The 15,732-nt window shown below is 50.1% G+C and overlaps 1 protein-coding gene across 1 annotated transcript in view; it reads right to left on the bottom strand.

Annotated features, from left to right (window-relative positions):
* Nucleotides 1–260: 260 nt before the first annotated feature.
* The window catches only part of LOC120861135 (myosin-9-like), a gene marked incomplete at its 3' end in the record, with an annotated part of 30,932 nt that continues 15,460 nt past the window's right edge, over nt 261–15,732 (bottom strand). Inside the window, exon 2 of the mRNA XM_040236769.1 lies at nt 261–649. Within this exon, the coding sequence (XP_040092703.1) occupies nt 261–630 (370 nt within the window). The remainder of the gene's footprint in view (nt 650–15,732) is intronic.

Raw genomic sequence — 15,732 nt, 5'->3', positions numbered from 1 at the left:
CACCTGGCTGTGTGTGTAAATCCCTTGCCCTCTCTGGGCCTCAATCCTTCCCACCTGCCATATTACATATTAGAAAGCTGGGTGAAGCTGGTCCATTAAGGACTTTTCCACTTAGATAGGTCAATGTATCTCCTTATCCTACCAACTGCGAACACCACCCACTTATGTAGATAAGTCCTGGAACCACCTACTCGTGCAGAGCCCCGCCTACTTATTTAGAAAAGTCCTGGGACTGCCCACCTGTGTAAAGCCCCACCCACTTATGTAGATAAGTCCTGGGGCCACCCGCCCACTTACATAGATGAGCCCTGAGTAGTAGCGCTCCTTGAGGTTGTGCAGCACCGAGGCTTCGTTGAGGCATGTGAGCTCCGCCATGTCTTCCACCTTAGAGAACTTGGGTGGATTCATCTTCTGGATATCATCCTTGTTCACCTTCACCTTCTTCCCATTCTCCACCAGCTCCACAATGGCCTCCTCACCCATCTCTTCCTTGAGGCTGGCGGGCTCAAAGCCACTCTTGTCAGAAGGCACCCATACCAGCTTCTTGGCAGCCCAGTCGGCCTGGGCCAGGGGGTTATTGATGAAGTTTTTATCCACATAGAGATACTTATCAGCAGCTTGCTGCGCCATGGTGACTTACAGCCAGGACCTAAGGGAGAAAAAAGGGAAAAAGGTTAGCTATGCACCACCCCAGCCACGAAAAGATCACTCCTCTCATATCTTTGCAAATTGTACAGCACTATAGTAAGTAAATTATAGATAACCAGGTTGTACAATTTGTCAAAATTTTCTCACTCTACTTGCAGGAGAAAGATGTACATTGCTGAAGAAAAAAATGATCAAGGATTCTGTAAGGAACTAATGGTAAGATGTATCCTACAGTAAATGCATAATCAAATCTATAAACAGTTGTGCCAAATGATGAGCATAATAAGAATCTTGGACAGATGTAATTATAGTCACACTAGGCTACACCCACTAAGGCCAGGAAAGTGACCACACAGTTTAAGAAGACTTCCAACAACAACAGATTTCGTTAGCCCAAAACAGGCAACTGACTACAAGTGCACAGAGTGGAAGTCTCCAGTTTAAAAAACTTTCTTATTTCATGGAGTCAACCAAGAGAAGAAAACACAACACCAGTATGTTGCCAACAGATTTTAATTCCACTGCCCCAAGAAATAAGGCGAAAAGGAAAGAAGTCAGGCTCCAGGAAATGCAGAGAGCAAGTAATGACTGCTTCCCTTTTGGGGCCTAATGTGAAAATGTAACCCTCACAATTCATAGCCCAGGAGAACTTAAGCCCATGTGTGTTTGCTTTTTCTGAAGCTCATTTGCAAAACAAAGATGATAAAATAAGAACCCCTCACATCTGGGTGGTTTTATAGTTTATCAAATACTATCACACACACTTCTCTATCTCAGAAGATCCTCATTCTAACAACTCTGTAAGGTAGGTAAGGTAAGTGTTATTATCCCATTTTACAGATGAGGAAACAGAAGCTCTGGAGGTAAGGGGCTTTGTCCAAAGTTACCTAGGAAGGACTCATGCTCCTGCTCTAACTCCTGCTTCCCACGGCCTAACCACAGTACTTATTCCTACTCAGAGGCTCAGCTGGGATGAGCTGGGAGGACAGCTGTTTTGAGTGAATCAAAAGCAGGACTTAGACACCCTGATCCAGAACAGAGCCAGCCAGAGCCACCAGAGGAATAGCCCAGAAGCTCACTGCCTAGCTAACGACACAGAACGGTTTTTCCCCTGTGAGATCAAGGCCCCCTCCCCAGGTCCAGGAAGCCAGGAGAACCCCAGATCCATGTCTAGAGTCACACAGTCTTTCATGCTTCCAGGTCCCAGCAGGAACTGCGATGCCAGGGAGGCCGGAATGGAGAGAACAAAAGGAAAAGTCTGGGCCATCCAGGCCTTCTTATCTGGGCTCATTAAATGGTTTCCAGATCAAGGCTGAGGGGCTCCCTTGGACTCACTCCAGGAGAGGCTGTTTTCCAGGAAATCTGCTAGCTCCCCACCACCCCCACCCCCAACAAAGAGAAGGCAAGTCCAAGGAGCAGAGCCTGGCAGCCTCCCCAGCAAGCTCAGTAAGTGGCTTTGTTTACATTCCCAGCAAACCCTGGCAGCCCCTCTCAGGGGACCAAGGGGCACCATCCACCTGCAGGGACCACCCCCAGAAGAAACAGGCAGAGCCCAGAGTTAGGCAGCAGCGAACAATGCAGGAATGGGGTGGCTGCAAACCACCTGGCTGGCCTCATCTTCTGTGTGGGGCTGGAGGATGGGGGGCTGGACAGGCCCACTACCAGCTGTCCTCACTTCCACACTAGCCAGTCCATTCAAGCAAACCAGAGGCTTCTCTCTGCCAGAGCATCTGTCCTCTGCCTCTCTGCCGTCCATCTGACCACAGGCCAGTCATCCTCCGCAAAACCCTAGCCCTCAGGCTCCCCAAACCAACCTCCCCAGTCACATCACCACCAAGCTCAAGAACCTGCAACAGTCACTGGGCACAGGCCTCACTGGCTGCTGGTTCTTCCCCTTTTCTCAGACCTCAAATAGGTAAGGGACAAGACAGACTCCCACTGGGATGCAAACAGGGATTCACTTCAAGCCTTTCCCCCCTTAGCCCACTGTTTGTTAAGAGTTCCACCAACCCAGCCCAGTGAAGGGGGTCAACCATTAAGTACCTACCCACCAACATGGAGCTCAGTTTATTCACAACCTCACTTAACCATCAATCACCCTGGGGAAAAAAAAACCTCTTTGTACCCCCAGTTTACAAATGAGGAAACAGCCCAGAGAGGGCAAGTCACTCACCCACAGTCGCCCGACCTCATCATGGGCTAACCCAGATCTGCCTGATCTCTAGGTCTGGGCTCTTCCCAACACACTTAAGCCTGGGGTCTTGCAAAAGAAATCTGTCCAACATTTTAGTGGGGCTAAAACTGCCAGTAAATTGAGTAGAATACCGGGAGTACAGGGGGTCCCATTCCACGACATTCATCAGATATCTACTGGGCATTAGCAGGCAGGTGGGGAGGCTGAGAATGAGCCTTCCGGTGTGGACCGTATAGCCTGTCAAAAACAGAGCAGGCTGAAACAGCATTCTCGCTCCCTCGCCCTGTGACTCTCAACAGCCAGCAGCCCATCAGTGATATCAGAATGACTCCTGGCTCTCATCAAACTCCAATTCACCCCAGCAACTCCAACCCTGGGGCAGCAAAAAGCCAGCTACCTAGGCTGCAGGCCGTGGGCACATGACCTTCCCTGGGAATGTGGGTAAACTGCCCTTTCTTCAGTGAGCCTGGAGGCCATGAACTTACAGTAGGCAGCAGAGGGAGACTCCACCCAACCCCTCCACCTTAAGCTCCTGGTTCTGCCCTACCTTCAGGCCTCAGTGGGAGGGCAGGGGGCACGTACAGGTCTGCACTGTCTACCTCTGACAGCCATCAGAGGTGTACTGGACAGGCATACACTTCCTGTAAGACAGAGAGGTACACCCCACACCTTTAGACCTCAGGGGGGGCCGAGCCCCCATGGATGGTGAGCCTGAGGAATTCCCACTGGCCTCAGCACCTCAGAAGTTTTCATTAAACACTCCCGCTTGGCCAGGCCAAGGACAGAGCTGTTTGGCTTCAGCAACTCTGCTGGAACGACATGCATTACCAGCAATGCCAAGATCAATACACGGGCCTGACCAGTGGGGAGGGCCACAGAGGTCATGATTAACAATGGAGTTTCGAGTCAAGCCCTCCCACTTAGACCTGGAAGGGAACATCCACATCTGAGGGTTCAAGGGGGCACAGGGCTGCAGCTGAGCTCCTGTTTTCACCTGTGTTAGGTAGAGGCCCCTGGGCCCCAGTGCCCAGAGGGGAAGCCAGCGCTGCAGACAGGTTAACGCTCACCTCTAAGGACGCAGGTGGAGCAAGCCACCCCTGTCCAGAGCTATGAGCAGTGAAATAAGGACTGATACAGAAAGGACACTAGGAAGGGACTGCCTGATGGCAGCAGCCAGCACACTGCCATTTCTCCCTGCCCTGTCCTGGAACCATGCTAAATAGCCTCTGAAATTTTTTTAAAACTCCGTGTAACAGAACAATTTACAGAATGAAAGAAAAATATCCCCCCCACTTAAATTCCTGACATTCTCCCCACAAAAATTAGTTTTCTGTTTTAATGGTCCTTTCTACTCCTGGTTCACAGAAACACTTGATTTTTAATTATCACAGGCAGAGCAGGGAATTCCACATTTTGTATTTTCCCTTCTGACTCTGACCACTTCCCCAGAGGGCCCCACAGAGCCTGCTTATTGATCACTTTTATCCAAATGCTTCATTGTTACAGGTGATGACACAGAAGCTCTGAGCGGGAAGTAACCACTCCTCCACACAGCTGGAGGAGTGAGGACTTGGACCTAGGACCTCTGACTCTAAAGCCTCACTGGCAACCACTTTTAATGGCTGCATAATATTTCAAAGTGGTGGTGGGGTTATTTTATTTTGTTTTGTTTAAAGGAAAAAAAACCACCACTTACTAGGTCTTTTCCTCTTATCTATTGGACCACCTTGAGATAAATTCTCAAGTGGAGTTATGGGAGCAAAGGAACATCCAAGTGTTTTTATGGTCGTCAGATGTATTATCAACATGTTTTCCACAAGAGTACACTGCTGTGCTCGGCCACTTAGGGTACCCACACGCACATGCACACCGGCACTAAGAGAACTGCAGGAAAGAGTCAGATTACGGAACCTAGAAGTCCTGGGAAGCAGCAGGACCAGGCCAGCAAGGGGTTAAGGAGAAAGGAGGCGGCTCTGGTGCGTTGCAGATTGGATCAGCCCGAGGCCAGCCCTTCCCATGCTGGCTTCCTGCGGGTGCCAGTCCAACTCCAAGAAGCCCAAGGAGTTGCCTTTTTAGGCCATAATCGAGAGGACACAACCAGCGGCTAAATAAGGATTCTCAGGAAATGATGAAACTGAAAGTAAATAGGTTGACCAAAAACCTCTGCTTTCAACCCAAAATGTCATTCCTCGATTATTTGCTTTCTCCCCTTACCCCTAAAGACCCATTTGGATCTATTACTCCTTCCTGTTTTCCCCAAGGAACCCTTTCTCTCCCTCCCTTTGGTTGGTTCTCTTTTTGTTATATTTGTTTGTGTGTTCGTCAGGAAAAGAAACTGCCAGCCCCTTGAAGACAGAATTTATTGTACTAGGACAAATCAGTGGTCCAAACACAGTGAACTTTTCCATTCCTAGACAGCAGGATTTATGTAAGCCTTCCATGGACCAAGTTCTAGGCTTGAGCTTTCAAAGTCATCGCAATTCATCTGAAAGCTACCGTCTCAACTCACTGTAAAGTACTGCAGGCCTACTACTAAGGTCTTCATTTTCTCAAGCCTCATAATCATTTCATAAAAGGTATGTTATCATAGGGCTTCCCAGGTGGTGCTAGTGATAAAGAATCCATCTCCAATGCAGGAGATATGGGTTTGGTCCCTGGGTCAGAAAGATCCCCTGGAGAAGGGCATGGCAACCCACTCCAGTATTCTTGCCTGGAGAATTCCATGGACAGAGGAGCCTGGTGGGCTAAGGTCCCCGGGGTCACAAAGAGTTGGACACGACTGAAGCAACTGAGCGCGCACACATGTCATCATAGTCATTTGATGGTGGGGGAAATGAGGTTGAGACAAGTCACAAAACCCAAGTTCAAACTCAGAGCCACTCAGCAGCAATGCCCTGCTCAGTTTCTACTCAGACTGCCCCCTCCTGGGAGCTCTCCAGGGAGAACATGACCTGAGAACCCACCCCGGGGAAGCAAACCAGTAAAACAGACATTATGCCAACTCAAGGCTGCAAACCCCATCTCCCCCACCTTAAATTGGCGGAGCTAAAAGTAAGGTGAGGGCCTTGGGGGAGCCATTCAAGATCTCTAAGCCAAGGTTCCAGTTCAGAGACCCAGGCAGCCTCAACCCAGACCAGAGCCCTGTTCCAGCTTAGTCACCGATGTCTGCAAGCAGCCCCCTTGGATTTCTTTCAATCCCCACCCGCATTCCAGAGAACACAGGTAAACAGGCCCCTTCTTTCTCCTCACAGCCACTGCTGAGTGAAAAGGTGCCCGAGTACCACTGTTAAGGAAGGGTCTGTGAAAGTAACTGCTGAAATAACATAGAAATTTTCCAACCCATGAGATTTAATTATTCAATCAACTAATATGTACTGAGGCTCTACGTGCAAAAATATTGTGACAAAGATGCAAAGGACCCAAGGAGCTTTAATGTAGTGAGATGACAGGACAGACATGTACCCCTCAGGTCAGTGCCAATCAGAGACTGTATATAGAGTACAGAGTGGACAGAGAGCAAGCTCCTTGGTTTTCTCTCCCTTTCCCTGCTGTACCCAGCATCAAATATGGTGAGTCTAAAACACAGGTTGGTCATATGGATGAAGAAGATGTAGAGCTGGCCCTCCGATTCTGTGGATTCCACCAACCAGGGATCAAGACTCCGTGAAGGAAGACAGAGGAACAGCAACTTGTTTATAGGAAAAGAGGTAATTCATTGGAAAACTTGGAAGCCCAAGGGAGTTTCACAGAGAAGATAAAATTCAAGTTGGTTTGTGGAAGATGGGTAAAATATTGAAGTGGGAGGGGAGAGAAGGTCAGAAAGTATTCCAGGCCAAGGTATAGTTTCACATGAACTATGAAATTATGTGACCACATAAGGCAGGACTTCTTGGCCTCAGGACTGTGAACATGTAGGGCCCAGTAACTCTTTGCTGCGAGGGCTGTCCTGTGCATTGGAAGATGTTCAGTAGCATCTATGACCTCTACTCACTAGATGCCAGGGGCACTTGGTCCCCAGTTTTGACACCAAAGACATCTCCAGACACTGCCAAAGGTAGGGAGTGGCAGAGGGGGACTACCCCCAGTTGAGAACTGCTGAGTTAAGGGATAAAACATGAATAAATGTTGCACCCAGACCTCTCCTTAGTAAATTTTCTCCCAACTCTCAAGTGGACAAGCCAACTTTCCTTAAAACTGAAGTCCTCAGCAAAATGATTCCCAAGATCCAAATAATGGCCATCATGGATGGCATCATCACCAAGGAAGGACGGTTCCTTTTAATACACTGTAAATTAAGGGATATGACCACTACTGGACTGTACTTTAAAGATTCCTAAATGCCCAATTAAAAAAAGAAAAAATTCAGGCAAAGGAGGCTGATGTATCGATACCCACCTTGGCAGGACACAAATATCCCTTGGAGTCTCCAACATGGCAGCTCAGCCAGTGACTCATAAGCAAAGTTCACCAGCATCAAGAGGCCCAGGTAATTAATGGAAGACAAGAAGCAGCCACACTGGGGAGCGTTCCCAGGGCTGGGCTAGCTCACTCCATCACATCCTGGGAAATCCACCAAATGCTATTTACTGGATGGTTTTGGCAAATCAGATCAGCCCCAGGGATGATAACCAGGGTGAATGTTTCCCACCTACCAGAGGGATATCTCACCTGGAGGAACCACAACCATCATTACACCTGAACTCTCCCCAAATCTGCACTCCCTTCTGGGTCTCCATCTCTGGCTAAGACGCTGACCCTCTGGTCACCCAAAGCAGTCACTGTAAACTCTTTCCTGGTGGATTAGCAGGCCCTCCCCTCCGCCAACCTCATGGCCATCACCCCTTGCTTCCAGACCAGGCCTGCCTCCCTTCCTTTCTGGGCTGTCACAGCCACCTCCTTACTGGCTTTTCTTCCCCTGAGTCTTCTACTAATCCAGCCTCCTCACTGCCTTCAGGATGACTCAGCAGCTCCATTTCTATGCATGCTCCTTTCTATTTTATTGATATTACTTGTCCGTTCAAAATAGTTCAAGACTTCCCCAGAATACAACCTAATCATCTTTGCACAGTGAGCAGACCCCTTGTAATCCCCATTAATCTCCCCCATGCTCCCAGCCCTTCTCCCTCATCTGCCCTTTCTTTCTCACTCAGCCTAAGCCATTCCCAGCTCCTCAGAAACAATTCCTACACATCCCACTTGGCTTATGCCTCCAGGCCTATGAAGAAGAGGTGCCCTCTGCACCAAGAACCCTCTCTCAAATAGCTCCACGCTCCATTCTCTGCTGAGAAAGACTTTCCTCGTGTCCCTCCCCTCTGGGCTCTGTCCCTGTCTCCACTGCAGTAATCCAGCAGCTGGACCATCAAAACGACAGGGACCAGCATGCATTCATATCAATTTCAAACAGCACAAGGTCCGACTCTGGGCAGGTGCTCAATTAAAGTTTCCAGAATGAATGAACATGAAACAAGGTGAAGAGGAGGCAGGAGTAACAGGGAAGGTTTCAAGGAGGCTGGAGAATCCCGTTGAGCTTTGCAAAGAAGCCAGAGAGTAAGAGAGCTGAAGTGACAGGGAAAGCCAAGCTGAGAGCACACATCAGGGTCACAGCCACCTAATTTGTTACAAAACCCAAGCCATTTGTGGACTAATTTTTATATTCTCCCCAAACAAAAAGGGAAAGAAAGCATATCAGGGCTTTCAGTCCACAAAGAGAAAGAGTACTAAAGCTAAGTTACTGGTCCCCAAGAAGCTCTGCATACGGCTGAATAAACCATCACAGTTTTCTGGAGCCACCTAGCACCCCCTGATTAACCAAGGTGGAGGTGCCTACCATCTACCCCCAGATGTAGCAGAAAGGACCTCAGTTGAGGTAGCGAGGCTTCTACCCTCGTGGGTGTTAGAACCAAACTGAAGCCAGGACAGGCTCTAAGGGGCAGGCTAGGCCTGAGGTTTAGTCTCTAGGAAAGCTGAGGCACTGGAAACTCCCGCAGGCAGTGTAGCTCGACCTATCAGAAAAATCCTGTACTCCCCGCCCCCCACCCCGGCCCGCGCCAGACCCGAGCCAATCCGGATAGGGATGCCAGGTTTAACAGTCCCGCGTGCGCGAACGGTTTCACCAATCAGCTATGCTGTTACAGGACAAAGAACCGTCTGTATAAAAGTAGATGTGATTCAGAGCTCCGGGCTCTTGTCGGATTCCACTGTGCTGGATGAGACCTGGGCCCTAACTCGAGTTAGCAATAAACCCCTTTATGCTTTTGTATCGCTGTGGACGTCTTATTCTCTCAGTTTTGGGGACTCGGACTTCGGGCACAACATTGGGGACCCAGGAAAAGGCCTGAGTCACCCTTCCTGCCTCTCTTGGCCCTCGGTCTGCATCTGCTGAGCAAGCGCTGTAGGCATGTTCTGTGGTACCAATTCAGAACAGAGACAGGACTTGGAGAAACCACTGCCACGCAGGGAACCAACTCTGCAGATCCTTAGATAAGTGTTTGTAATGCACTGTGATGGAATGCAGTGGAATGAGGGCGAACTTGGAGCCAGACAGCCCTGGGTCTGAATCCTCCACTTGTCACTCCTGTGATCTTGAGGCTGTGAACACCTCAATTTCCTCACTTTAGAAAGAGGGGAAAAAAATGGACCATGGACAATTGGAGGAACTGTAACTCAACTTCCCAGCAAAGAAAACACTTACTAGGAACTCCCCTCCTAACTCCTCTATCTTGTCCTCTTGATCTGATTAATCCTAATCCTTCCCGGAATGATATCCGGGGCTTACAAAAACCTTCCAGAAGCTTGGTGACTCTCTCTGGGTTACTAGTCCACAGAGAACAACATAGTACAATCTGGTGACCCCCAGACAGTGACTGCATGAGGGGACAAGGCAGGTTGGAAATGCTCTGTCCCATGGCCCTCCTGCTGAGAGGCACTGGACACCCGGATTCTGAGATGCCTGCAATAAGGAAGCCCACTGCATTTTGTCCCCTCGGGCTTTGTTGTTATTGCTGTTGTTGTTTAGTCCCATATCCTTCAAGAACAGTATGTCTCAGTGTTGGCCTGGGATATACTGGTCTGGTGGGATGTGTGCACCAAGCAGGTGGCAGAAGAGCTGGCCTTTGAGTCTGGTGTGTCGCTGACCAGCTGGGTGTGACCCTGTAGACTTGCTGGGCAGCAGTGATCAGGCTCAAACAAGATAATGGACACAGAAGCCTCCCAATATAAACAAGGCAATTCAGCTTCTCTGCTGCCCAGGGCCACCCTCACAGCAGCCCCCCACCCTGAGGTGCTTGCTCACTCTCCCCAGGCTATGAAGGGGGGAGGGGACCCTCCCCTCCCCACCTCAGGAATGTTGTTTGCTTACAGAAGAAGCTGGGACTTGTTTCCATTAGCAGTATTCCAACCCAGGCCTGTGTTGATGCTCAGCAGATAAGAAAACCAGACCAGAGACAGGCCAGAGAGGAATTTAGCACCAGAGCCCCAGAACCCTCCCCCCTTTGACCTTCTCTCCTCAGAGGCCATCTGCAGGGGCTTCCCAGGATTCCTGAGATCCCCAAGGAACACCAAGACGCAGGGCCTGCACCCAAGGGACCCAGAACCTCAAGAGTAACACCAGAAAGGAGTATGTAGATACCCTCCTCCTATGTGAGGAATAGGGGGTGGGGGCAGGGGGCATGGGAGGGAGTAGAGATTGGCAGTGGAGGCAGGGGGTTGGGGGGGGGGGGGGATGCACAGCTGCTCACCAGTATCTTATCAGCCACTGAGGAATGTGGACTTTATTCTAGGGCAAGAGGAGGCGGGAGAGGGTGACATCATCAGATTTGTATTTTAAAGAGATCACCTTCCCTGACCTCCATTTAAGAGGGCAGCAAGAGAAATCAGCAGTTGAAAAAATACCCTGGACCAGCCAGGAGGGGGGCTTCCAACCTGAGAGAAGTAGTTCCATGACAAGGCTGGGGAGAAAGGGATCCCAGGCCACATGAGGGGGACAAAGGCAGGTAGACCTCACCCTGTGAGCTACCACTTGGAACAGCCCGGCTCAGGGGGGACCTTGGCAGCCCTGCCCAGCTCCATCAGTTCCTCCTAAGTGAGAAGTGGCCCAGCATCCCAGGAACTCTGCGGTCAGTGTTACCAAAGTATCTTGGGCATAGATCTGTATCAGGTGTCACGGAGACCAATGCACCCAGGTGAGTCTCCTCCAGAGATACCATCCTGTCCTCAGGGCCACGAGGTACATTTTTAATGAATGAATCAAGCGGCTAATCCGAGCAGAACCAGTTAGTGCTTAAAGACAACTCCACTGTTAAGAATTCCAGGGACTGCCCTGGTGGCCCAGTGGCTAAGACTCCAAGCTTGCAATGCCAGGGGCCTGGGTTTGATTCCTGGTCAGGGAACCAGATCCCACATCAGTTCAGTTCAGTTGCCCATGCTGCAACTTAAATAAAATAAAAAGAATTTCCACCATTCAGAATAACAGCCCTTCTCACCTAAAGAGAAAGATCCCTATGGCCTTTAGAGCTTAACCAACTCCCTCAACCAATGCCTCCATCTTTCCAGCTCCATCTGTCTTGTCCCCTGCCAGACACTCAGTCTAACCATGGCTCCCCAGAGGACAGTCTTCGCACCATCACGACCCTCCACTCACCCAGGCAACCTTTCCTAACACCCATACATTACTGTTCTTTCTCCTCTCCCCAGGCCTGCTCCAGCACAGCCTGCCTTATTCTGGAACTGCCAGAACCTCTCTCTGCCTGGCCCAGTCGTCCCCGGAACTCCATCAGGTGCTGACTGAACCCAGGGTTCAGAGAGCAAGTCCTCCTCAGTCAGTCAGCGCTTGTGGACGTGACCTTGACTGTTGAGAAGGCTTGGGTTTACGTCCACAGTGTGTCTTCCAGAACCTGGCTGTCCAAGAGAATTACCTTTCCCTCCTAACCCCTTCTGTCTGGTGTCAAGGGAGGGGAGCAGACACATCAGCAATGTAGCTCTCACTCAAAGGTAAGAGGCCAGGCACACACACCATCGGGTAAGTCATCAGCACTGAACCTTGACTCTGCTTTTAATTGGTTCAATATTTGTGTAGTGAGATCACACTTGAGCCTCTCCTGCTTGGTAATGAGCTTCTATTTGGCTGCCCAGGAGAAACTGCAGAGAAGCAAGTTGTTCCAGACATGGGGGTGGGGTCCCCTCCCAAACAGCAAGGTGCAAGTGACACCCCTAGACATGCCCCTAGGTTTGACAAGGTTGACAGAATTGCCTGGCCTCCTTCCATCAGGAACTGTGCATGGAACATACCACCCTGCCCTGCGGACAGCATCTCTGAGCCTCAAGAGCTCCCCACTCACACGAGGGGCAACTCTGACCTTCGCATTCCTGCAGTGAAGTTATTCCTTCCCTTTGGTTCTGCTGATGATAGCCTGGTTTTTCTTCCCCCAAGCCTGAGAGCACAGTTTGCTGAAACCCAACACAGAAAAATAACCATACTGAGAAGATGTAATTATACTGCCGCAGTCTCAATGGGAAAGTGTGGCAGGCTGGATTCTGGAGCCCACATCAGGAACAGCTGAGAAGCCCAACCGGAGATCAGAAACAAAAGACAATTTTGAAGACCACTCAATCCAGGACCCACCAGGCCTTCAGCAGCTTGTTATTCTGATTGATGTTTAAATGGCACCAAAAACGAACAAAATCCCTGAATATCACAGCCTCTACTACCAACAGCCATCCTGATCCCATTGCTGCCAGGCTCAGAGCTCTAAGGCTACAATGGGGCCCAGGCATCCCTGGGTCCGATGACCAATCTATGTAGATGTTGAGTAACCCCTGATGAACTTTAGGAATGGGGAAGGTTCCAGTCTCCCAAAGGGTCCAAAGTCCAAGGACCAAGACCTGACTCTCTGCCACCCATTCTTAAAGTGCCTAAGGATAACCCCAGTAATCGCACATCTTCTTTTCCAAACCTCGGTGACTGTCTTTGGTAGATAAGGCAGGAAAGGCCCACAATGAGCTGGTCTGTGGCCACTGAGGATCATACCAATGTCCTCTTCTTCTCCATCGCCCTTCTAGCTAAATCTGATGTACACTAATCTCCATGTTGTTTCTAAGAGGCACATGACTGGTCAACAGTTATCTTCCTGAATTGATCAGGCGGTCACTTAAGACTCCCAGAGAGACCTTCCAAATGGTTAATAGCTTACTCATGACCTTTATGAGGAAGGCATCTTAGAAAGAATCAGACTCAGGAGGCAGCCAGACTGGCCAGGGAAATACAGACCCCATCGCTTTACTAACAGGACAAACTGGGCCAGGCCGACAGGGCCCCTGGGCCTCGGTTTCTCGGTCTGTAAACTGGAGATGCCACGAGCTGCCCCAAAGGACAGGAGGGCTCCCCTAGCAGAACAAGCTGACAGCCCACAGCCCCAACTCTGTGATGCAGTCAAAGCCTGGCTCGACTCACAGGGCTACTGTGAGGACCCAAATGAACTAAGGCAGGTGTGGTGCTTGGCGGCACCCCGGGCCTGCTGGCTCCCTGCCCACGGTCTTGCCTCTTCTCTCAAGGAGTCGGTGTCGCTGAGCTTGCTCATAATGAGTCAGTCACAAGCACTGCCCTCACAGAGCCCACTGTGGAGGGGTCTGAAGTCACATCCTGCCTCGCCTCACTCGACAGGATTTATTCCACCCCAGGAATGCAGCTCATTTCCCAGAATTTTGTAAAGAACTTCAGTTAAAGAGTTTGATCTTGCAGGAAGCTCCATTTACGGCTCAGCTGTGGGGGGTGGGGACCTCAGCTCTGCTCAGACCTATGGGTGGGAACCACACAAGTCAGCGCTGAAAGACCGCTCCTCCACCAAAGGAGCATCTCATCCTGGGGGCGCCATTTTTATTTTTTTAATCTCAAGCCACAATAGAAAAGAATTAATTTAAAAGCTTTATCATAAACATGCAAACATGTCAAACAAAAGCTTCACAAAATGATGTATACACCCTAGGCACTCTGATATTTTCCATTCAAATCTATTTAATTTCTAAGACTACTGGTTGCCACCAATAAGCTCAGGACCCACCAGTGAGTCTCAGTTGATAGCCTGAAAAACACCCATCTGACTCAGCCTTCACTGGGTAGATGATCTCAGACTCAGCCAGCAGCTTGCCCAAGATCACACAGTGAAGTTCACAAGGAGAAGTTCAAGTCCAAAGCCAAAGCAAGGTTCTCGGGCTGTCAAACCTTAGGCAGGTAAGACGGCAGCTGTAGCAGCAGCCCAGTCACCTGACGTGGGTTGGCCGGTTGGTCCCCCGCTGCTCCCATCTTTTGATCCAGACAACCTCAGTAAAGCCATAGCAGGTATCCTAAGGCCTCTGCCGCATTCCCTGTCCCCACCATCTCCCTTAAAAAAGAAAGAGGCTAACACTCAGGGAGATGAAGTGACCTGACTGGATCTGGAGGTTTAGGAAATGTCCTTTGAGGACCTGGAGTCTGGCTGAAAGATCACAAGGACAGAAAGAAAGAGCCCAGTTTCCTCTGTATGCAGAGTCCACAACTGATCAAATCCACTACATTCAAAACCTCACCACTCAAACCTCAAGGCCTGGCCCCACAAGGAAGAGATGCCCAGAAGTGCTATGATATTAAAGGCTTAATACAGATCAGATGGGAGAGGAAGGCCACTGCCCCAGGAAAGTGCTTTGCACACATTACATCTTAGGAAACTGTCACCTAATCCCATAGTGAGCAGACCCTCCTGCCTGAGCGTGCACGCGCGCGCGCGCGTGTGTGTGTGTGTGTTGTGTGTGTGTGTGTATAAACAGATATGCAGAGACATATGTTTATACACATACACACATTCTATAAACAGGAAACCCAAAGTCCCCATCTCTCTAGATCAGTGGTTCTGAACACTTTCAGCCTTCAAAGACTCGTTTGAGAATTGCTTGAAGGCTGTGAACCCTTTGTGTACCATCTTAGAGGTACATCTACAGAGACCCTCAAGCACAGTCCTGGGACTTTTAGGAGCCCCCTGGTTACCAGCTCAAAGGCAAAGGGGCATTGGAGTGGCTTCCTTCTCTACCAAGGCAATGTGAACTTATTCAAAAGGATTTTCTTCCTTCATTTTCCTCCAGAAGGTTAAAGAGAGGTCCAAGGAAACAAAGCTGTGGTCGGGACGACCCAAGAGGGAGAGTCCGCATGGGAAGCGGAGGACCTGGCCCCGCTGGTGGGGTAGGAAGCCGCCTCCCCGGGGTGCTCTCATCACTGGACAGCAGAAACAAAAATCCAGACTGAACAGCAAACTGTCTCTCTCTCTTTGCAACCCTTGGGCCTATCCTCCACTGAGCCAGCCGTGTGCCAGCCCTGGGCACACCAGCTGCAGGGCAGGCAGAGTCACACTCTCCAGAGAAGCCAGGATGGACAAGCAGCATTTCAGGGCCTGTAGCCTCCTCAGGGGAAACAACCCAAATAGGAGCCATGAACAGGATAAAGATAAAACCTGCATATTTCACACTTTACACAAAAATTAACAGTTTCTAGAACAGGTAGTGGTAGCATCTATGTCTCAAAGTCTGGCTGGTATGAGCAGGCAGCCTGGCTGCAGGGATGAGCCCACCACATCCATCACCAGAAACCTAGGCGCTGCTTATTTTACAGCTTGCCAAGAATCACTATTTTGCCTGGGCCACAAGCTGGGCCTAGGGGAGCCAACGCTGGTGAGAGAACTAGCTGCAGCCCCTACCTTAGGGAGAAGCCACATTCAGTTACCTCAGCCTGCCCAGGGTGAAGCCTCCCCTCCCCCCATGCAGACGTGAGCGTGAGCGCGCACGTACACACACACACACAGAGTGCGGGATCAGCTCACTCACACACACACAGAGTGCGGGATCAGCTCACTCACACACACACACACACA

Source organism: Oryx dammah, unplaced genomic scaffold, assembly GCF_014754425.2.
Source record: "Oryx dammah isolate SB20612 unplaced genomic scaffold, SCBI_Odam_1.1 HiC_scaffold_11229, whole genome shotgun sequence".
Lineage (NCBI taxonomy): Eukaryota > Metazoa > Chordata > Mammalia > Artiodactyla > Bovidae > Oryx > Oryx dammah.
This window is presented reverse-complemented; position numbering and strand designations above follow the sequence as displayed.